The sequence below is a fragment of the Drosophila biarmipes genome, chromosome 3R (genome assembly GCF_025231255.1).
Source record: "Drosophila biarmipes strain raj3 chromosome 3R, RU_DBia_V1.1, whole genome shotgun sequence".
Taxonomy (NCBI): Eukaryota; Metazoa; Arthropoda; class Insecta; order Diptera; family Drosophilidae; genus Drosophila; species Drosophila biarmipes.
In genome coordinates this window covers 14,271,973-14,287,830 of record NC_066616.1, presented here as the reverse complement: position 1 = coordinate 14,287,830, position 15,858 = coordinate 14,271,973, and the positions used below count along the sequence as shown (strand labels likewise).

Below are 15,858 nucleotides of genomic sequence, written 5' to 3'. Positions count from 1 at the left end.
CATATATCATTATTATTATTAGGTACTTATAAACCTTGTAAAACCAGCTCCCAAAGATATGATAATCATAGAAAATTAATCTCATATCAACAATATTTTTAACCTCTTAAAAATATATAATATCCTATAAAGAAAAGAAATTGTCACTGTGGAAACGCCAAGGAAAGCAACGAAATAAATACCGGAAGCAGTAATCGCAAGAAGGAAAATATTAAGGAAGTAAAATCGTCAGAACACTTCCATTATTATTACAAGCCATAACGATAATACGAAAAGTGCCATATCAGAAATGCTAGTAAGGCGACCAACTTTAATATGTATACGTATATAAAGACAGGCGCTAATGTGATGCATTTGGCCTGCTCACATATTTATGAAAAAAATGCATTTGCATGGCCACCACCTGGACCCGAAGGTCGAAGGTGAGGCTGCGGGGGCGGCCGAAGAAGTCATCGCATACATCTCGAGGCAGTTTTAATAAAACCCGAAACTGACATCATAAAACAAGCAGCACATATGACACTCGACGTGGCACAGGTCGTATACGTAACGTAGCATAGGGGGTGGTGGATGGGTTGCTTTCTGCTCTCGATGAGGGTGTTTAGGTGCTGCTGGTGTTGGTAAACAAGCAGCCACACCCATGGTACACATAGACAAAGCAACAAGTCGTTGTACCCAAATATATAGTGCAAAAAAATAAGTTGAGAGTGGGGTTTGGCATGGGGTGGTGGTGAAAACTAAATAAAATGAAAACGAAGACAGAGTTCCAGAGTGGGCCGGTGGGGGTTTCGGTTTTTAGGAAGGAGGAGCCACCTGAACCCACTCCCAACCATCCAATGGCAGCAGCCAAAAAACAAGCAAAGTCAGAGGCAAAAAACAAACTTCTGGCTGGGGGCAGGGGCTTTCAGGGGGTTTTTCAGGGGGTTGCTGCTGGGTATTGGTAACTGCTATTGCTGCTGCTTTTGCTCCTGCCTCCTGTTGCGCATATTGCAACGAAAAAGTTTCGTAACGTTATTTTCACATTTCCTGCAGATTGTAACGGGCAACGAGGAGCTGGCAGATAGTGTCGCTGCAGCTTTTGCTGGCTGCTGGCTGCCAAAATGCTCAACAAAACATGTCGAAAATGTGCCACATGCCAGCAGCAGCAGCAGCAGCAGCAGGAGCTGGAGGAGCAGGAGAGCCCGGGACAATGCTCCTGTTGCTCCTCTGCATGCAACAGTTATGTACACACACATATATATTTATACCCACCCAAGCCCGAGTAGATAGGGACAGTGGGATCGGGACAATGGCACCAGCACACACCCACACCCACAGCCACACAGAGTGCCGGCAGCCAAATAGTTTCATAGAAATGCACAGACAACACATTTCGACATGGCACATTTAGCATCCTTGAGCGGCATTTAACTTCATTTCACCCACAGAGACTCGGAGACAGGGAGACACGGATGCCAGGGCACTTTGTTGTTGCTCCTCTTGTTTCATTATTTGATTTAAAAACAGCTCTTGGGGGCTCTCGTTTATGCAATCAATGTCAGCGGCAAGCTTTTGTGCAAGTTTGTGCTTTTTGTTGGCAGGAAATTAAGTTTTTGGCACTCTCGGGCAGCGCCTCGAATGCCACAGCAGCCGTGTGGCACTTCATTGAGGTCAAGTGCAATCTACTGCCCATGTGGACAATAAATCAGCCAATGGTGCACCTCTGAGCCAAGCCAAGAGCAAGTCCAATGGCAAGAGCCGGTGAGCCGCCTCTAAACTTGTCTTGAATTTTTTCTTTTTTTTCTTGGCCGCGCCGTTTTTTTTTTTTTCTTTTTTGTAGGTGAGCTGGGCCATGAACGAGGGGCAGGCTCGACCTTACTAACCAGGCTCAATGGAGTCGAGTCGAGTGGAGTGGTGCGGTGTCTGGTGGAGTCGTGGGGCTCTGGGCCGCAGATCGCAGATCAACGTTAGAAATGGAAATGCGCTTGACTGCATACAATGGCTTTGGCTTTGGGTTTGCAACTGCTGCAGCAAACAACAAACAAGCAGCAACAACTGGCAGCCAGCAACAAGCGGCGAATGTGTGTTACTGTAACTCCGGGCCAGCAGCCTGTTAGCCAGTTAGTTGGCCAGCTAACTAGCCAGCAACTTGACTTTGGTTTCGTTTTCGATCTTCCTGTCATTGTGCTGCCGCCGTGGCGCGTGCTCATCTTGCTTTAGTTAGTCGATGTTGCTGCCTGCACTTGTTGCACACGCCCGCGGCAACCTGCAACTGACTGCCTGCAACAGGTGAGAGTTGTCGCTGCTGCTGGCTGGCGATTGGGATCTCTAATCAGCAGATGCCCAGGGTCAGCGGATACTTTGAAGGCGGATAAGCAAGATAGATGTTTAGTCACTTTGCAAATATTGCTCATACGACATGTGGTCCATAAATATGAAGCCATATAACAAATGTAAATAGTAAGCTTAGTTTTATTAGAATTTAAATAATTTGTATATATATGATCATCAACACATTTTGATATATTAAAATTAAATATCTGTTGTTATTTTAAAACCCCTTAAATAATGAATACTGAATATATCGAGAACATAAACAGGAAATAAAAGATACACCTCAAAGAACTCACTCCCCTTGCTCTCTAAATATCTAAAACACTCCCACTTAAGGCAAACGCAGCTTCCTCATGTTTTTGCTCGCCGCTTAACACATTATTCCCATTCAAATTAATCGGAATTAACATATTTGCACAATTTAAAGCACTTAAATTAGCACATTTTACTATGCGAAGGTCGCCCACAACATCTCAATAAAAAGATCATGCAATCAGCCAGCAGTGGAAATCCATAAACAAATTTTCTAGAAAGTAAATCTGTAAACAAATAGCACATAATTAATAAAATTATGAGAACACTTTGGGGGCGATAAAAAACTGGCGAATTGTAACCGATCATTTCCGCCTTTTTCCAGGCTGCCACAAAAACGATAAATTAGTAATAATTCATCGATTGGATATGAATATGAATGGCGAAAAGAGGGTAGAAAATTGCGATGCAAATCGAGTATTCAGAAAAACAAAAAGCGAAGGTTTTCAGGCATGCAAAGCATCCCCAAGCAATGGGAACAATGGAAAACGATTTCAAGGCCTTAACATTGGCTGAAATTTGGCCCAAGTCTTGGGGCCACTTGAGCACTTCGACTCTGAGCTAATGAGAATCGAGTGCAGTCGCTCCAAACTGGTTAGCCGAAATGCACTTTGTGCCCAGATCACATCCAATCCAATCCCAGCCGAACCGAGCTGAACCAAAACCAATCCAATTGATATTAACTCGTTTCGTTCTAGGCAACATTTTGTGATCTGCCGTGGCTCAGAACCTTTGGCCAGCCAATCAATGGCTGCCATTTTTTGTGATTTCGTATTCTATATATTCCACAGCCATACATATTATATGGGGGTACGAGTTTCTAGCTTCTAGCTTCTAGCAGGGCGGCCTTGATATTTTGTTTTATTTATGAAATCAAATGCAGGCGAGCGAGATACGAATACCGACAGCCACCAGATACTTGTGGCATTTATTATAAAAAGCTTTCGAGTGAATGAATTCCCCTTAGCTTTTGTATCTGTAACACGTCTATATAGATATATATGTACATATAGTCACCCCCTTCCCCCGGTTGTCTTGGGCCTGTCTCCGATTCTCAGGCCGATGCGAAAGGCAGGAAGCCGCAGAGCTCAAAATAAGCATTGACTTTGCATATTTGTGTGTGACAGCCCAGCTGTATCAACGGATATGCCAGGGAATGTTTGGCATTTCCTTCTAGGAAAACTTGATTTGGTTTTAATTAGAAAATTACTTAAAATAATACCAAAAAGAAGGCGTTGGGCTGGCCCTAGGAATCGCTCAATCGCTACCACCTCGCTGGCCCGCGGAGTGCACGAAGAAAAATGCATTGCAAAATCAGTGATTATTCATGGGTTCCTTTTAGATTTTACTCATATTTGTATATTTTATATCTGATATTATGTGAAATGTATCAGTTTATATAATATAAACAAATTCTAGTATTGATGTCACGATAACATATTTTCTTTAAGGTTATAAATATAAAAAAATAGTCATTGAAAAAAGGATTAACTATGACATAAAAACTAATTTTAAAATTTACTTATTCAACAATAATAGACTGTTTTCAATATATTTTAAGTGCTTAAAACGTTATAAATATGTACGAATACCTACAGTTCAGAAAAGAGTATGCATTAACATAGGATATGACTCATAGCTTATGAGTATATGCTTTTATTCTGTAAAATATTTATACATTTAGGGAGTTGAAAACCCGTAGAAAGGATATGGTTTAAAATGTATTAGTTCCAAATCGACGACCTTTTCCTACAATATTCTATTTTTTCCCTGTGCTGCTCCTCCCTGGCAAATTGCTGGCAGCCTCTTTTGCAAGTCTTCGAAGCTACTGTTCTGCTCTGCTCTGTCCCGGGCATCTCCTCCTGCTGCTGGTGGTTCTTCTTGGTAGGCCGGCAACGTCCATCATAATCAACGTCCATCATCAGTTGGCTGCTGTTCGGCCGCGTGCTCCGCTGACACGCCCACAAAGCTACTGCTCGGCACGCCAACCTGCTGTTGCTGGGTTGTTGGGCTGGTTGTTGCCTCGGTTGTTGGTTGTTCGTCGCTGGGTTGCCGGGTTGTTGGGCCTAGGTTGGCTTTGGCTTTGGCTTTGGCATTGCCCGCCGTTGGCCATGGCAGCTGGAGTAATTTTTCATCAGCGTAAACATCTTGAAAACGCTCTTTGGGCTACCAGTTTTACTAGGCCTCGCAGATCGCAGCGGCGCAAATGGCAGCTGCTTCTGGCCGGTCATGTAAGCCAACATCAGCATATCTGCTATCTGATATTAGAATCTCAATTACTTTTTCCAGCTCTTCGGCTGCTATTGTAATTTCCTTCGCACAGGGGGCTGGAGAGCTAAGCCGGTTTTTTCGGTTTTCGGTAGGCAAATATCCGTTGAGGTAAACATGAAAATTTAGTGGCTGTCATAGCAGATAGCACAGGCTAAAGGAGAGCGGGAAAAACCCAGGGACGCGCCGGGGAAAAAACTCAAATTGCCTCCCATCAGATTTAATCATTTATCAGCCAACAGGCAATTGCAGGTTGGAAATTTTCATTCATAGCCCCCCAAAACGAGGCGAAAAAACCCCTTCGACTTGCCTGAAATCAACCAAAATAGGAATGCAGTCCATAGAAGTAGCGATGCATCTCATTAGATGCAGGCGGGCAGATATTAAGTGGCACTCATTGAGTTAGCCAAACTCATAGCGAAATCCCAAACACGTTCCGCGATTTACGACATTTTAATAATGAAACAAAACTAATTTAATGCATAGCGACAACAACGACAACGGCGTTTGAATAAATTAATGTAATAGACAGCTTAAGCAGCAAGAAATATGGCTGTCTACTTGTTTAATTGTGCAGTGAGTTTCAGCACATTAATGCGGCTCAAACTGGAAGAGGCTAACCCAATTAAACCAAACTATTTACTATTAATATTTGTTAAAAACTTAAACTTTTTCTGAAAATTGTAATATATTTGCTGTAATTAATAATATAATTATTATTTAAATGAAAAGTACAAAGTTAATATTCTATGCAAAATTTTAAATAGTTGGCATTAAATCTTAAAATCTCCTAGGATGAATTCGCCCTTATATCGATTTCCGTTATGAGTGTTCTTCTAATTCTAATCTTTCTTAGAAAATAACAAAAAAATATAGTTTTCATTGTCCAACACCCACTGTACTCGTAACTAGGAAATATCAAAAACTGGTAGCTGCCCGAATAGTAAAAGCCCCACCAATACTCTGAAAACGAAAACCACAGAAAGCAACAACATCGGCAACTAGAACTGCATCAAAAGTGAAAACAACAACAGCCACCGACTGGTGGCTTAGCAGGAATGCAACAACAAAATCAAGAAAAAATAAATAAATTTTCAGCATATGAAATAATAAGACGAAAGCAACAAAAACAAATCTAAAGTGCAACAGGTTTTGTGTGTTTTCGCGATAACCTTGAAACAAAACTCGTTTAATCATTTCGTAGCGTTCGAAAATGCGGCAACAACAACAGTAAATGAAATTTTATATGGCGCATTATAGATTTAATAAATTAGCACTCATTTCCATTGGGGAAATTTTTCGTTTATTTTTTTTTCGTGTTTGACGCTTCCAGCTAATTGTGTTGGCTATTCGCCTTTGTTTGTCATTGCAGGTACAGTTGCGATTCAGCAATATCGCCAAGATCTCCCCTTAAGAAATAGGAAACTATGGCCGATTGTTCGTTTGTCAGGTGTCTGCAAGAGCGTCGGCTCATCAAAAGGGAGCTGTTGAAGTGGTCCAAGGACATGCTGCACATTGTGGGTGAGTCTCCATGGTATCTGTAAGATACAAACATAAACCGTATATTTTTTGGGTTTTTTACTTAATTTTTTTTTCATTTTTCATTACAACATTGATTTTTTCTAATTTTGGGGGCAACCATTTTAAAATTTATTAAGATAAAATATCTTTCCAAATAGTATCATTCATTATCTGTAAGATAGCAAAATTTCTTAATTTTTTTATGTATTTAAATTTTCATAAACACTATGGATTTTTAAAACATTTAGTATATATAAAGATAAAATACCTTATCTTAGGTATATATATTGTATTTTCAATCAATAAATATAATACATAATTTATTTCAATATACTACTGATTGTCTCACTTCTTAACACTTTTCTTATCATCCTTTGAACCCCTATCTCTTTTTGTTGAACCCCTTTCCACCTCTCTTTCAATCCAATTAAAATCTGTTGAAAGCTGAGGGCGCTGAAAAAATGAACCCAAGCCAATAAGCAGAATCATTTTTGTGCTAGGTGGCTCAGGCATCGAGCTCCCGGATATTTAAGACTGCTTTTTTGCTGATCCCCAAAACCCTTCGCCCATCGTTCATATTAAGGCCGCAAATGGGATTTGGCCCGTGTAAATGGCAAGTTGTTTTCGCCCTGAAATTGACTTTAGCCAGACCTAATCAACTTCGACGGGGCTTAAGTCCTTGCCATATGGCTGAGTGAAAAAACCCGTGCAGAGGAGTCTGGCCAAACACGCAGGAAAATTAACATAAATTGCAGAGCCTTTCCTTGCTCCCTTTTTTTTGGTGTGCCTGGTGTCACCCTGGGATATGTATTTCTTCGGCTCCTGGCGGCCGCTTTAGCCTTATCCTTTTGCCTGAAAACACTCATTTCGGTTTTTGAGCACGTTTAGCACGTTGCCAGCGATCCGCAGCCCAAGCCCACACCCCATTAAAATGTTAAATGCCTTTTGTTGTTGTTGTTGTGGGTGGGCGGCCAGTGGGTGGCCGTACATGTATACATGCCGCTCTCCATGTACAAATATATAGGTGGGTGTGCGTGTAAGTGTAATTTTTTTCTCGCCAGCCAACACACAAACATATCGTCGTCCTTGCCTTTCGTCCCTGTCTCGTGCACTCAATTACTTCCTCAATGCGCTCCATAATGCTTATCGTCCTTGTTTCTAGTTGACATTCCCGCACACACACAGAGACAGCGGCACCGCTTCCAGTGGTTTCCCTCCCTCCCCCCCCCCTCGTTCCACCCCCTCTAGGAAAACCCTTAGCACATTTTTCCAGCGACAATTTTTGCTCGGCTCTCCGGCGACGACGACTTCGTTGTCCTCGCTGCACGAAGCTGCAGCGAAATGTGAAAGAAGCCAGGACGTAAAAAAGGATATACCATATATATATGCACGGGTGTCTGGCGTTTCGGGGGTCTGGGTTTCGGGTTAGTGCTAGCCAACATGGGTTAAGGGGTAGACGGTAGGGGGCCCCAAAACGAAGTGCTCTGCTGGAGATAACGAAGCGCACTTAAGCACACGCACACACACACACATGCGCAGGATGGTGGGTGGTTGGGTGGCTTGGGGCGGCTTTGGGGGGCAGGTCCCTACGAAATATATTGCACAATATAAAAATTGCAGACGATGAGTGCCGAATGCGTTTGCCGAAAAGGCAGCCGGAGGTGGGAGGCGGGGAAAATGGGAAAACTACTGCAAGAACAGCAGGAAAATCCACTACAACAATTGCAGCCAGGCAAACGAACGAAGCCGAACCGAAGGACGAGCCAACGAGGAGCGAGCGTTTTCCTCGCCTGTTTTTGTGGCCGATTTTCGTCGCCAACGAATTTTCCTGCATTTTCTTTTTTTTTCCCAGATTTTTTTTCAACACCCTCGAAAAACCCCAAACCACCCAGACCTCCCAGAAAAACGATGCTGATCGAAGCTGCAGAGGAAGACAAAGACGTCGGTTGGTGGGCTTGGGTTTGGGTTTGGGGTTAGGTTTGCCTGGGTGGTGGGTTAGTTTTCTGGTGGGTCAGTGGGTGGTGGGGTGGCCTGGGCCCTAGTGTTGATGGGAAATCTCGCCTGTTGCATTTGCCACTTCCATTTCCCCACCCAACTGTTGTCGGCAATGGCTCAATCAGTGAATCAGTGGTGGAGTTTCATTTGATTGTAATGGGAGCCCGTCCACTTGTGGATTCAGGTGTGTGTTCGGAGTCGCTTGGCCAGCCATCTGTATGCCAAGCCCGGCGCCCGGCATAAAGGGGATTACACTAACCAAATTATATAAGCTGCATAAAGGTAATTTTCGATGGCAGCGGTTATGGGCAAATTTGTCTGGGGACTGCTTTTTTATTAGGTATTTTTGCAGCTAGTCGGTTATTTTCTCACAAGAAGGGGTCCAAATGGTAACATACTGTGGGGTTACTCATGTTTGAGGGTTTTATATGGGTAGCTTTAGTTTGCAGAACTAATATATTAGCAATTTACATAACGTTTTGACTCCTCAGAAATTTCGATTATTTTTGAAACCTTGTTTTAACCTTTAAAAAACTATTTTGATTTAGACGGACTTATATCTACCATAATATAGGAAGTGTAATACATAAAATATTTAAATGTTTTCTGTTTAAGTTTTTTATTCGAAAACCTAAGTCTCCAATTATATACGATTGCAGAGGCCAAACTCCAAACTACGGTCCTAAATCTCACCCTGCCAGCTCCTGTAAAAGATTTCCGTGAGATAATGCAATCTACCTGAAAATATAGCAATAAAGAGCTCAGGCAAATATTTTGCCAAGCTTATATTTCCTTGCGAAAAAGTTATCCGGCAGAAAACAAACCCCAGCAGGGATTTAACTTGTTGCATAGTCGTCGTCCTGCATTGCCCACTGCCCCCAGCTCCCCCGAATCCGTTCCATTTGGTTTGTTTGCCTGGAAAACTAACCCTCGCGCCCCCCTCCCCGATGGGGTGTAAACATATTAAAAAGCCAAACTTTTCCTTTGCCTTTATTTACAAAAAGTAAAAAAGAACACACCCAAATAAATAGAGGAAAAAATCTGGAATATATAGAAGAGAAAGAGATGCATTATAATGATGGGGGGATGGGTGGCGAGGGGTTGGGGTGCCCGAAAGCAACAAGCTGCACATATATATATGTATTTTTTATTTGCAGCAAGGAAGAGAGAGCGCAGAAAGTTCCGGGTGTGTGTGTGTGTGCGTTGGTGTATTAAGAAGCAGCAGGTGTTGGGCAATACTGTGGGCCACCCCCACCCCCGGGCCCCTTCTATGTAGTGGTTAGGTCTTGGCTCTATGCCCACCCACTTTACACCCAGGCCAGCCCACCACCCACATTGCCAAACGCATCTTTCGATAACGCCAACAACAAGGAACAATAAAGGAGAAGGAGAATAGCGTTGCAGGCGCCGCTGTCGGCGTTGGCTTTTCCAACCATTTCCCTCTTTATTCGCCGCCCAACACCCCCCTCGGATTTTCCACCCACCGTCTTTGGCTGTAAGAAGGCATTTTTATGCCAGAAGGATGCAACAAGCGACGAGGACAATGTCTGCTGGTGTGTGTGTGTGAGTGTGCTAGTGGGGGTGGCCCACCCAATCCCGGCCAGCTTTTCATGGACTACGCAATAAGCACTCCACCTACTTTCCAATGTCGGGCGAACTATTTTCCCCAACCCCTCCCCCATTTTTTTGCGCCCTGCCTTTCCCTTGTTGAATTTTTTCCGGCGGTTTTTAGGTTACATTTTTACGAGTTTTCCCCACTTCCACTGCCACAGACGCAGCCACATCCACTGCCACATCCCCTTCCCCTTCCCCAGCCACAGCCACATCCTCATCCACTTGTTGTTGTATTGGCGAGGATGACGCTGCAAGCGCCGAAGGAGTCGCCGGGCGCCGCCGTCGTCCTTCGTCCTTGGTCCTTGGTCCTTCGTGTGAGGCAGCCAAATTCGTGCTGGTGTGTGTCCTCCTGTGTGTGTGAGGAAGCGCCACAAGTGGGTGAAACTTGGTGCGACCGAGAGGCAAATACCAGGAGAAAGAGACAGCTAGAGTGGGAGAGAGAGGTGCCATAGTTCGGTGCATTCGGGCGCCCCACACCATCGCCACCCCCGTTTTAGCCACCCCACTTCGGTTTTCTGGGTGCACAGAAATTGGAAAATAGATTTTTTGGTTGGTTGCCTTTGGCCGGTTTCCTTCCTTGCTTCTCCAGTTTTTTCACTCTTTTGGGGCTCTTTTTTCATTGCGAAAGTGCACGGTGAAAAATGTTGCGATTAGGGTTCAGAATCTGGGGTAGAAATAGCGAGATTTAAAAATAATTAACATGACATGTATGTCTGATGGCCACCTACAAAAATCTAAAAAGAAAATAAACTTCCTAAACTTAAAAATACATTTTTTTTGTCAAGGTCAAATTTTTGTACTAATGATTTTAAAAAAAGTTAACTATCGCTTAAAATTCAAACTTAGGGAGTCTAATTCACATAACATCAGACTTCTATAAATCAAAAAGATCACAGTACGTACTTAGTATCCTAACTACGTGATCTAAAAAATATTTAAATAAAAAATGTGTTAGAAAAGTTAAAAATATATTAATTAAAGAGATATAAAGTATTCCAAATCTGATTTATAGATAATATGTAGCCTTAGGAAGTATTGCTGGGTTAAAAGTAAATTCAAGCATGCATATACCGGATTTTCTCGCAGTGCAGGTGGGTGTTGATGCTGGTCAACCGGCCGGCTCTCGCCAGGAAGTCAGGAAGCTTGAGGTGGACTTTGGGTCACTCTGGGGGAAGGGGGCTTGATTGAGTATTTGCCTTGGGTTCAAGGTATGGCCAGGACAATGCCCCTCCCCCTTCAGAAGCATCCCCCTGCCCCACGCTTGGCGGACAAGACGCAGGCCAGCATTTTTTTCCGCTGCATTTTTCCTAGCTTTGGTTTTCTTCTGCTTTTTTTTCGCCAGAGAGGAAAAAATGAAGCGGAAGCACGAAAAAGCACAAAGTTAATGCGAAATGGGTGGGTTTTTCAGGGGGGTTTTTCGAGGGGGTTTTTCGGGGAGCTAGGAGGAGCTAGAGCGCGCCAATATGGCGCTAAGGACATTGGGCAAAATGCACTGCAGGAAAAAATTTCACATTATATGTAGGCAGCTCGGTGGGTGGGTGTGTGTGTGGGGGAGGGTAGGGGGTGATGGGTTAGGCGTGGGGATGAAGAGTGGCGAAGGCAAAACAGCAAAACACACAAAAACAAAATGGCACAAAAAAGAGAGAACAAAAAAATGTAGTCAACGCTGACTGAATGAGGGGGATGAGGCGTAGCAGGGGCTGGTGGTTAGGGGCTGGTGTTTTTTAGGTGGCGGGAAAGTGGGAAATTGGGTGAGCTTTGAGTCTGAGTTTCGGCGTCGACTGCGCTGCCGCCTCGTTATTTTGCTGCTGCATTTGATTTTCGTGCTGAAAAAGTTTCGTGTGCTCGAAAAAAGTTTCGTCGCTTCGTTGACGTCGTCGCCATTGAGCCACCCACCGCCCAAGCCCACCGCCCACTGCACCACCCCCTGAAAGTAGTATCTCTGTATGTGTGTGGGTGGGTGTGTAGTTTGAATGGCATTCGGTGGGCGGCGGCTGGGGGAGTGGGCACCACTTGGGTTTGGGTCCTTGCAGCAACATTTGGCTGCACTCGGTTGGCTGGTCTGGCTCCGTCTCGCAGTTTGGTGGGTGTATCGGGCATTTTTGTCGAATTTGTGTTGCTGCGAAGAGGAAAACTGGGGTGTGCTGCGCTGCCAGCGCCGGCAGCGACTGCACAACTATTTTCCCGTGCATTTGGCGTCGGCATTCGGTTGGCATTGTGCAACAAGTGAGTTTGGCAGCAGCCACCAGCAGGACGACAACGATTTCGGCACCGAAAAATCCACTTAGCCAGGTGCAATTGCTGCAACATCTAAGCCGGAGGAAAATTCACTTGATTTTGGGTCCGTTTGAAGCAACAATTGGCGCCAACTGTTGCTGGCTCCCTACGCGATTTTCTTGATTTTCGCGATTTTACCATCACCCCCCCGAAAAAGTGTTGTGTGCTTTTGTGGGCCGCTCTAAGTGTGTGCGTATTGTCGTTTGTGCTTGAGGAAATTTAATTAAAGACTCTGTCGTCGAGTGCAACGAGATAATTTATGTGTAGGCATTTAATTAAAGCGATCACACAACCACTTTGCATACACCAAGTCGCAGGCTGAGACAGAGAAGGCACGAGGCCGTGGGACAGAGACAGAGACAGGGCGACTGATAAGTGTGGCATATGTGTGTTAACACTTAATTGAATTGACTGAATGAAGACGCCGAGTTATCTAGTTCTCATTTTTTTCGGTGCTAATTGCATGTTTGGGATGTCGCCTCTTGATCAGGTGAGTTCTGGAAAATTATTCACACACCTCTATTTATTCGCCATTCAAAAACTACAGTTAAAAACATTGACTTTTTACAGCTTGAAACTAATAAAATAAAAATATTAAAAACAACAATACAAGTGAAATAAAATAAAATGTTTAAAACCTTATACTCAGAAGTTAAAAAAAATGTCTATTTACTTCATTAAATATTTTACTAACCAATATAATGGAAAATAGTTCAAGCTCTGAAGTGACAAAAGTTTTTATACAACATAAGACCTTAAAAATTAGTTTTAAGACCTTAATAATTGGAGTCAATTAATGGTTACAATGCCAACAAATATATTTTATATTATATTAATATTGTCCTATTTTAAAAATTTTTAGCAATATTCAGTGCTTTTCAAATTGCTTGTGGAACAGTGGATTCTATTTCCTGCTAAGGAAAGATCATATTGCTTATGAATGTATTTTTTTATACGCTTATAAAATTTAATTTTTTTATTTTTTTTATGGTGTTAATTGAGAAAACGAATGAAAAAAGTAAAGTTAAATTGATATGCAATAATACCCGTACGAAAAAGAAAAACTTACAAACTTATGTAATGGTATTTTGGAAATGTCGATGTGTCCCATTTAAAAACTGTAAAGAAACCATCTCAATGGCCTTTGCCAACTTCCCTCAACAAATTTCCCATAATTCCATTATCACACTCATATAAACAATTTTCGCCCAACTAACCAACCGGAAAAACAGTTTACCCAAAAACTATCCTTAGGGGTATAGTTTACCTTTCAACACGTCTCGACACATATGCAAATCTATTAATTCTCTCGAAACTTCGTTGTGAACTTCCAAACCATAAAAGCCATTTAGGTGGCAATTTACACAACAAGCGACACACACTGAAAGGGCCAACGAAAAATACAAGCAACCAAAAAGGAAAACCTCCAAGAGGAAAACTTACACAGCTCGACTCCGTTGACAGATTGTGGTGAAACACTTGGCAGAGCACTCTTAAAATATGCACAATGCGCCCAATGAAACTCCAAGACAAGGTGTTCAAGCAATTCGTATGCTTCGTGTACTTTTTGGGGGAGAAAGCCCAAACTTTCACGAGAGAAAGAAAGACCCCCGAAACACAGACAAACACATGTTTGGTGGGGGGTCAGGGGGCAAAGGTCGAAGGAGCAGGCGAACAAGACCAAAACATGCTACTACGACACCACGACACTGATGACGACGTGGCTGACGTTTGTGTGTTGACTTTGTAACATCGTTATACAACAACAAACTAGCGCACTTGTTGCATAAGTCGCACACCCACACACCCGCACACAGACACACACAGGGGCACAACAAGTGGCAGGAGCGAAAGGAGCAGCAGCATCGCCCACAAAACGCCGGCAACACAACGCACAAAAGTATGCAAAGAAAGCACTTCACACGTTCTAACAACGCAGTCGCCGCCGGGTTTTTTCGGTTCGGATTCGGTTTTCCAGGGGGTTTTTCGGGGGGTTGGCTGTTTTTCCGGCTGCTGCGCCAGTCGCGGCACTTTCGGCGATTTTCCACGAAAAGCCATGTGTGTGTGGGGGAGTTTATGCTAAAAACCCCCTCGATTTTCGGAAAGCAACAGTTGTCATCTGTCGACAACTTGTTGTTAGGCTAGCACTCGATACTTAAGCTGCTTTCTCAGGGAAATACAAAAACAAATCCCCGGAAATCATATACCACCAGTTTAAGGCACCTTATAGGCACCCTCGGGCTTAATACCTACACGAAAATCATTTTACTTCGCCTCCCCTGCTTCTAATGGCCAAAAAAGATATGACGTCTGCAAGATACTTTTTTTCTCTCCTATAAACTTGTAGGATTTTTCCTTGTGGCACTTGTGGCGCTCTCAGCTCCCTGGCAATTGCTTTTGTGCGGACACTACAAACTGTACTTCCGTTTTATCTGCTGCGTCTTTGTCTGCCGCAGACAGGGGCTGACTGCCAGGGGGTGGTGGCAACTGGGCAGGGACGACATCTAATCGATAAATATTCAGCACACTGCTTGTAAAAATACATTGAAAATGCATTAGACTTTGGCTCAATGGCATGAATCTTAATACGTTTGCGTCTTATTTCCCCATACTTTCGCAATATATATCAAAATCTATTTTTTTGTTGGTTTAATTAAGCTGAACTCTGTGTTCTGGCGGGCATAATGTGCAAATCGTGTGCCATAAATTCTCGGTTTAAGTACGAAATCAATTGACAGGCCAGCCAAGTGCACAATTTCTAACTCCGCTCTCCCAAGGTTGACAATACGAAAAATCGACTTGATATAATAGTAGAAAAATCCAGTTAACTTTTGCAAAACGCAATCGAAACGCTGCAAGTCAACTGCCATTTGGCCGGCCACTAATCAAACGTAACGAAATGGCCAGCATAAACACGCTTAAAGAACGAGTGGTGGTCCAGGGGGTGACAGGGGGCGCGGCGGTTCGAGACAAGTTCGCCTTGGGGTCTTACCAAAATGGCGTTGGAACGGTAAAAGGCGTTCGGCGGGGGGCAGGCGGTCGGCGGCGAGCGGTAACTGTGGGTTAAGCGGCTGACGTCTGCGTCTATATGGCGACAACGGCAACAACTTGTTGTGCGACATTTTATGCGGAAGCAAAAAGTGCCAAGAATACGAAAATTCAAGTTGAGAGTGCAATTGCCAACCGGCCACACGATGCGTATACGTGATATGTCGCAGTCGCTACGCGATCTACTGTCGATTTTGGCGGCGCAAAAAGCACTTTCTAACGCGCTCTAAGCGGCTCAAAATGTGACCTATAAGCTTATGGTATCTCAACAAGATGATTTAATAAATTACACAGTATTAAGTTGCCCCTAATTTTCAAGATATTATAGCTAACATCTTGAAAACATACATATATTTACAACGTTTTCTTAAAATCACATCATAAAAAATTACCTTTGCAAGGTTTTAGTACCTATAAATTATTATACCAGCAATGAAAACATAAAATATTTACGTTAGCATATTTTTCCTTTAAATTCCTGATAAAATGATCTTTTCAATTCTTTGGAAT

At 43.2% G+C, this 15,858-nt stretch overlaps 1 protein-coding gene across 1 annotated transcript in view; it reads left to right on the top strand.

Annotated features, from left to right (window-relative positions):
* LOC108031465 (mushroom body large-type Kenyon cell-specific protein 1) overlaps positions 1 to 15,858 on the top strand; it is an 80,877-nt gene that overhangs the window by 6,114 nt on the left and 58,905 nt on the right. Inside the window, exon 2 of the mRNA XM_017104904.3 lies at positions 6,266 to 6,414. Within this exon, the coding sequence (XP_016960393.1) occupies positions 6,321 to 6,414 (94 nt within the window). The 5' untranslated portion in view covers positions 6,266 to 6,320. The remainder of the gene's footprint in view (positions 1 to 6,265; positions 6,415 to 15,858) is intronic.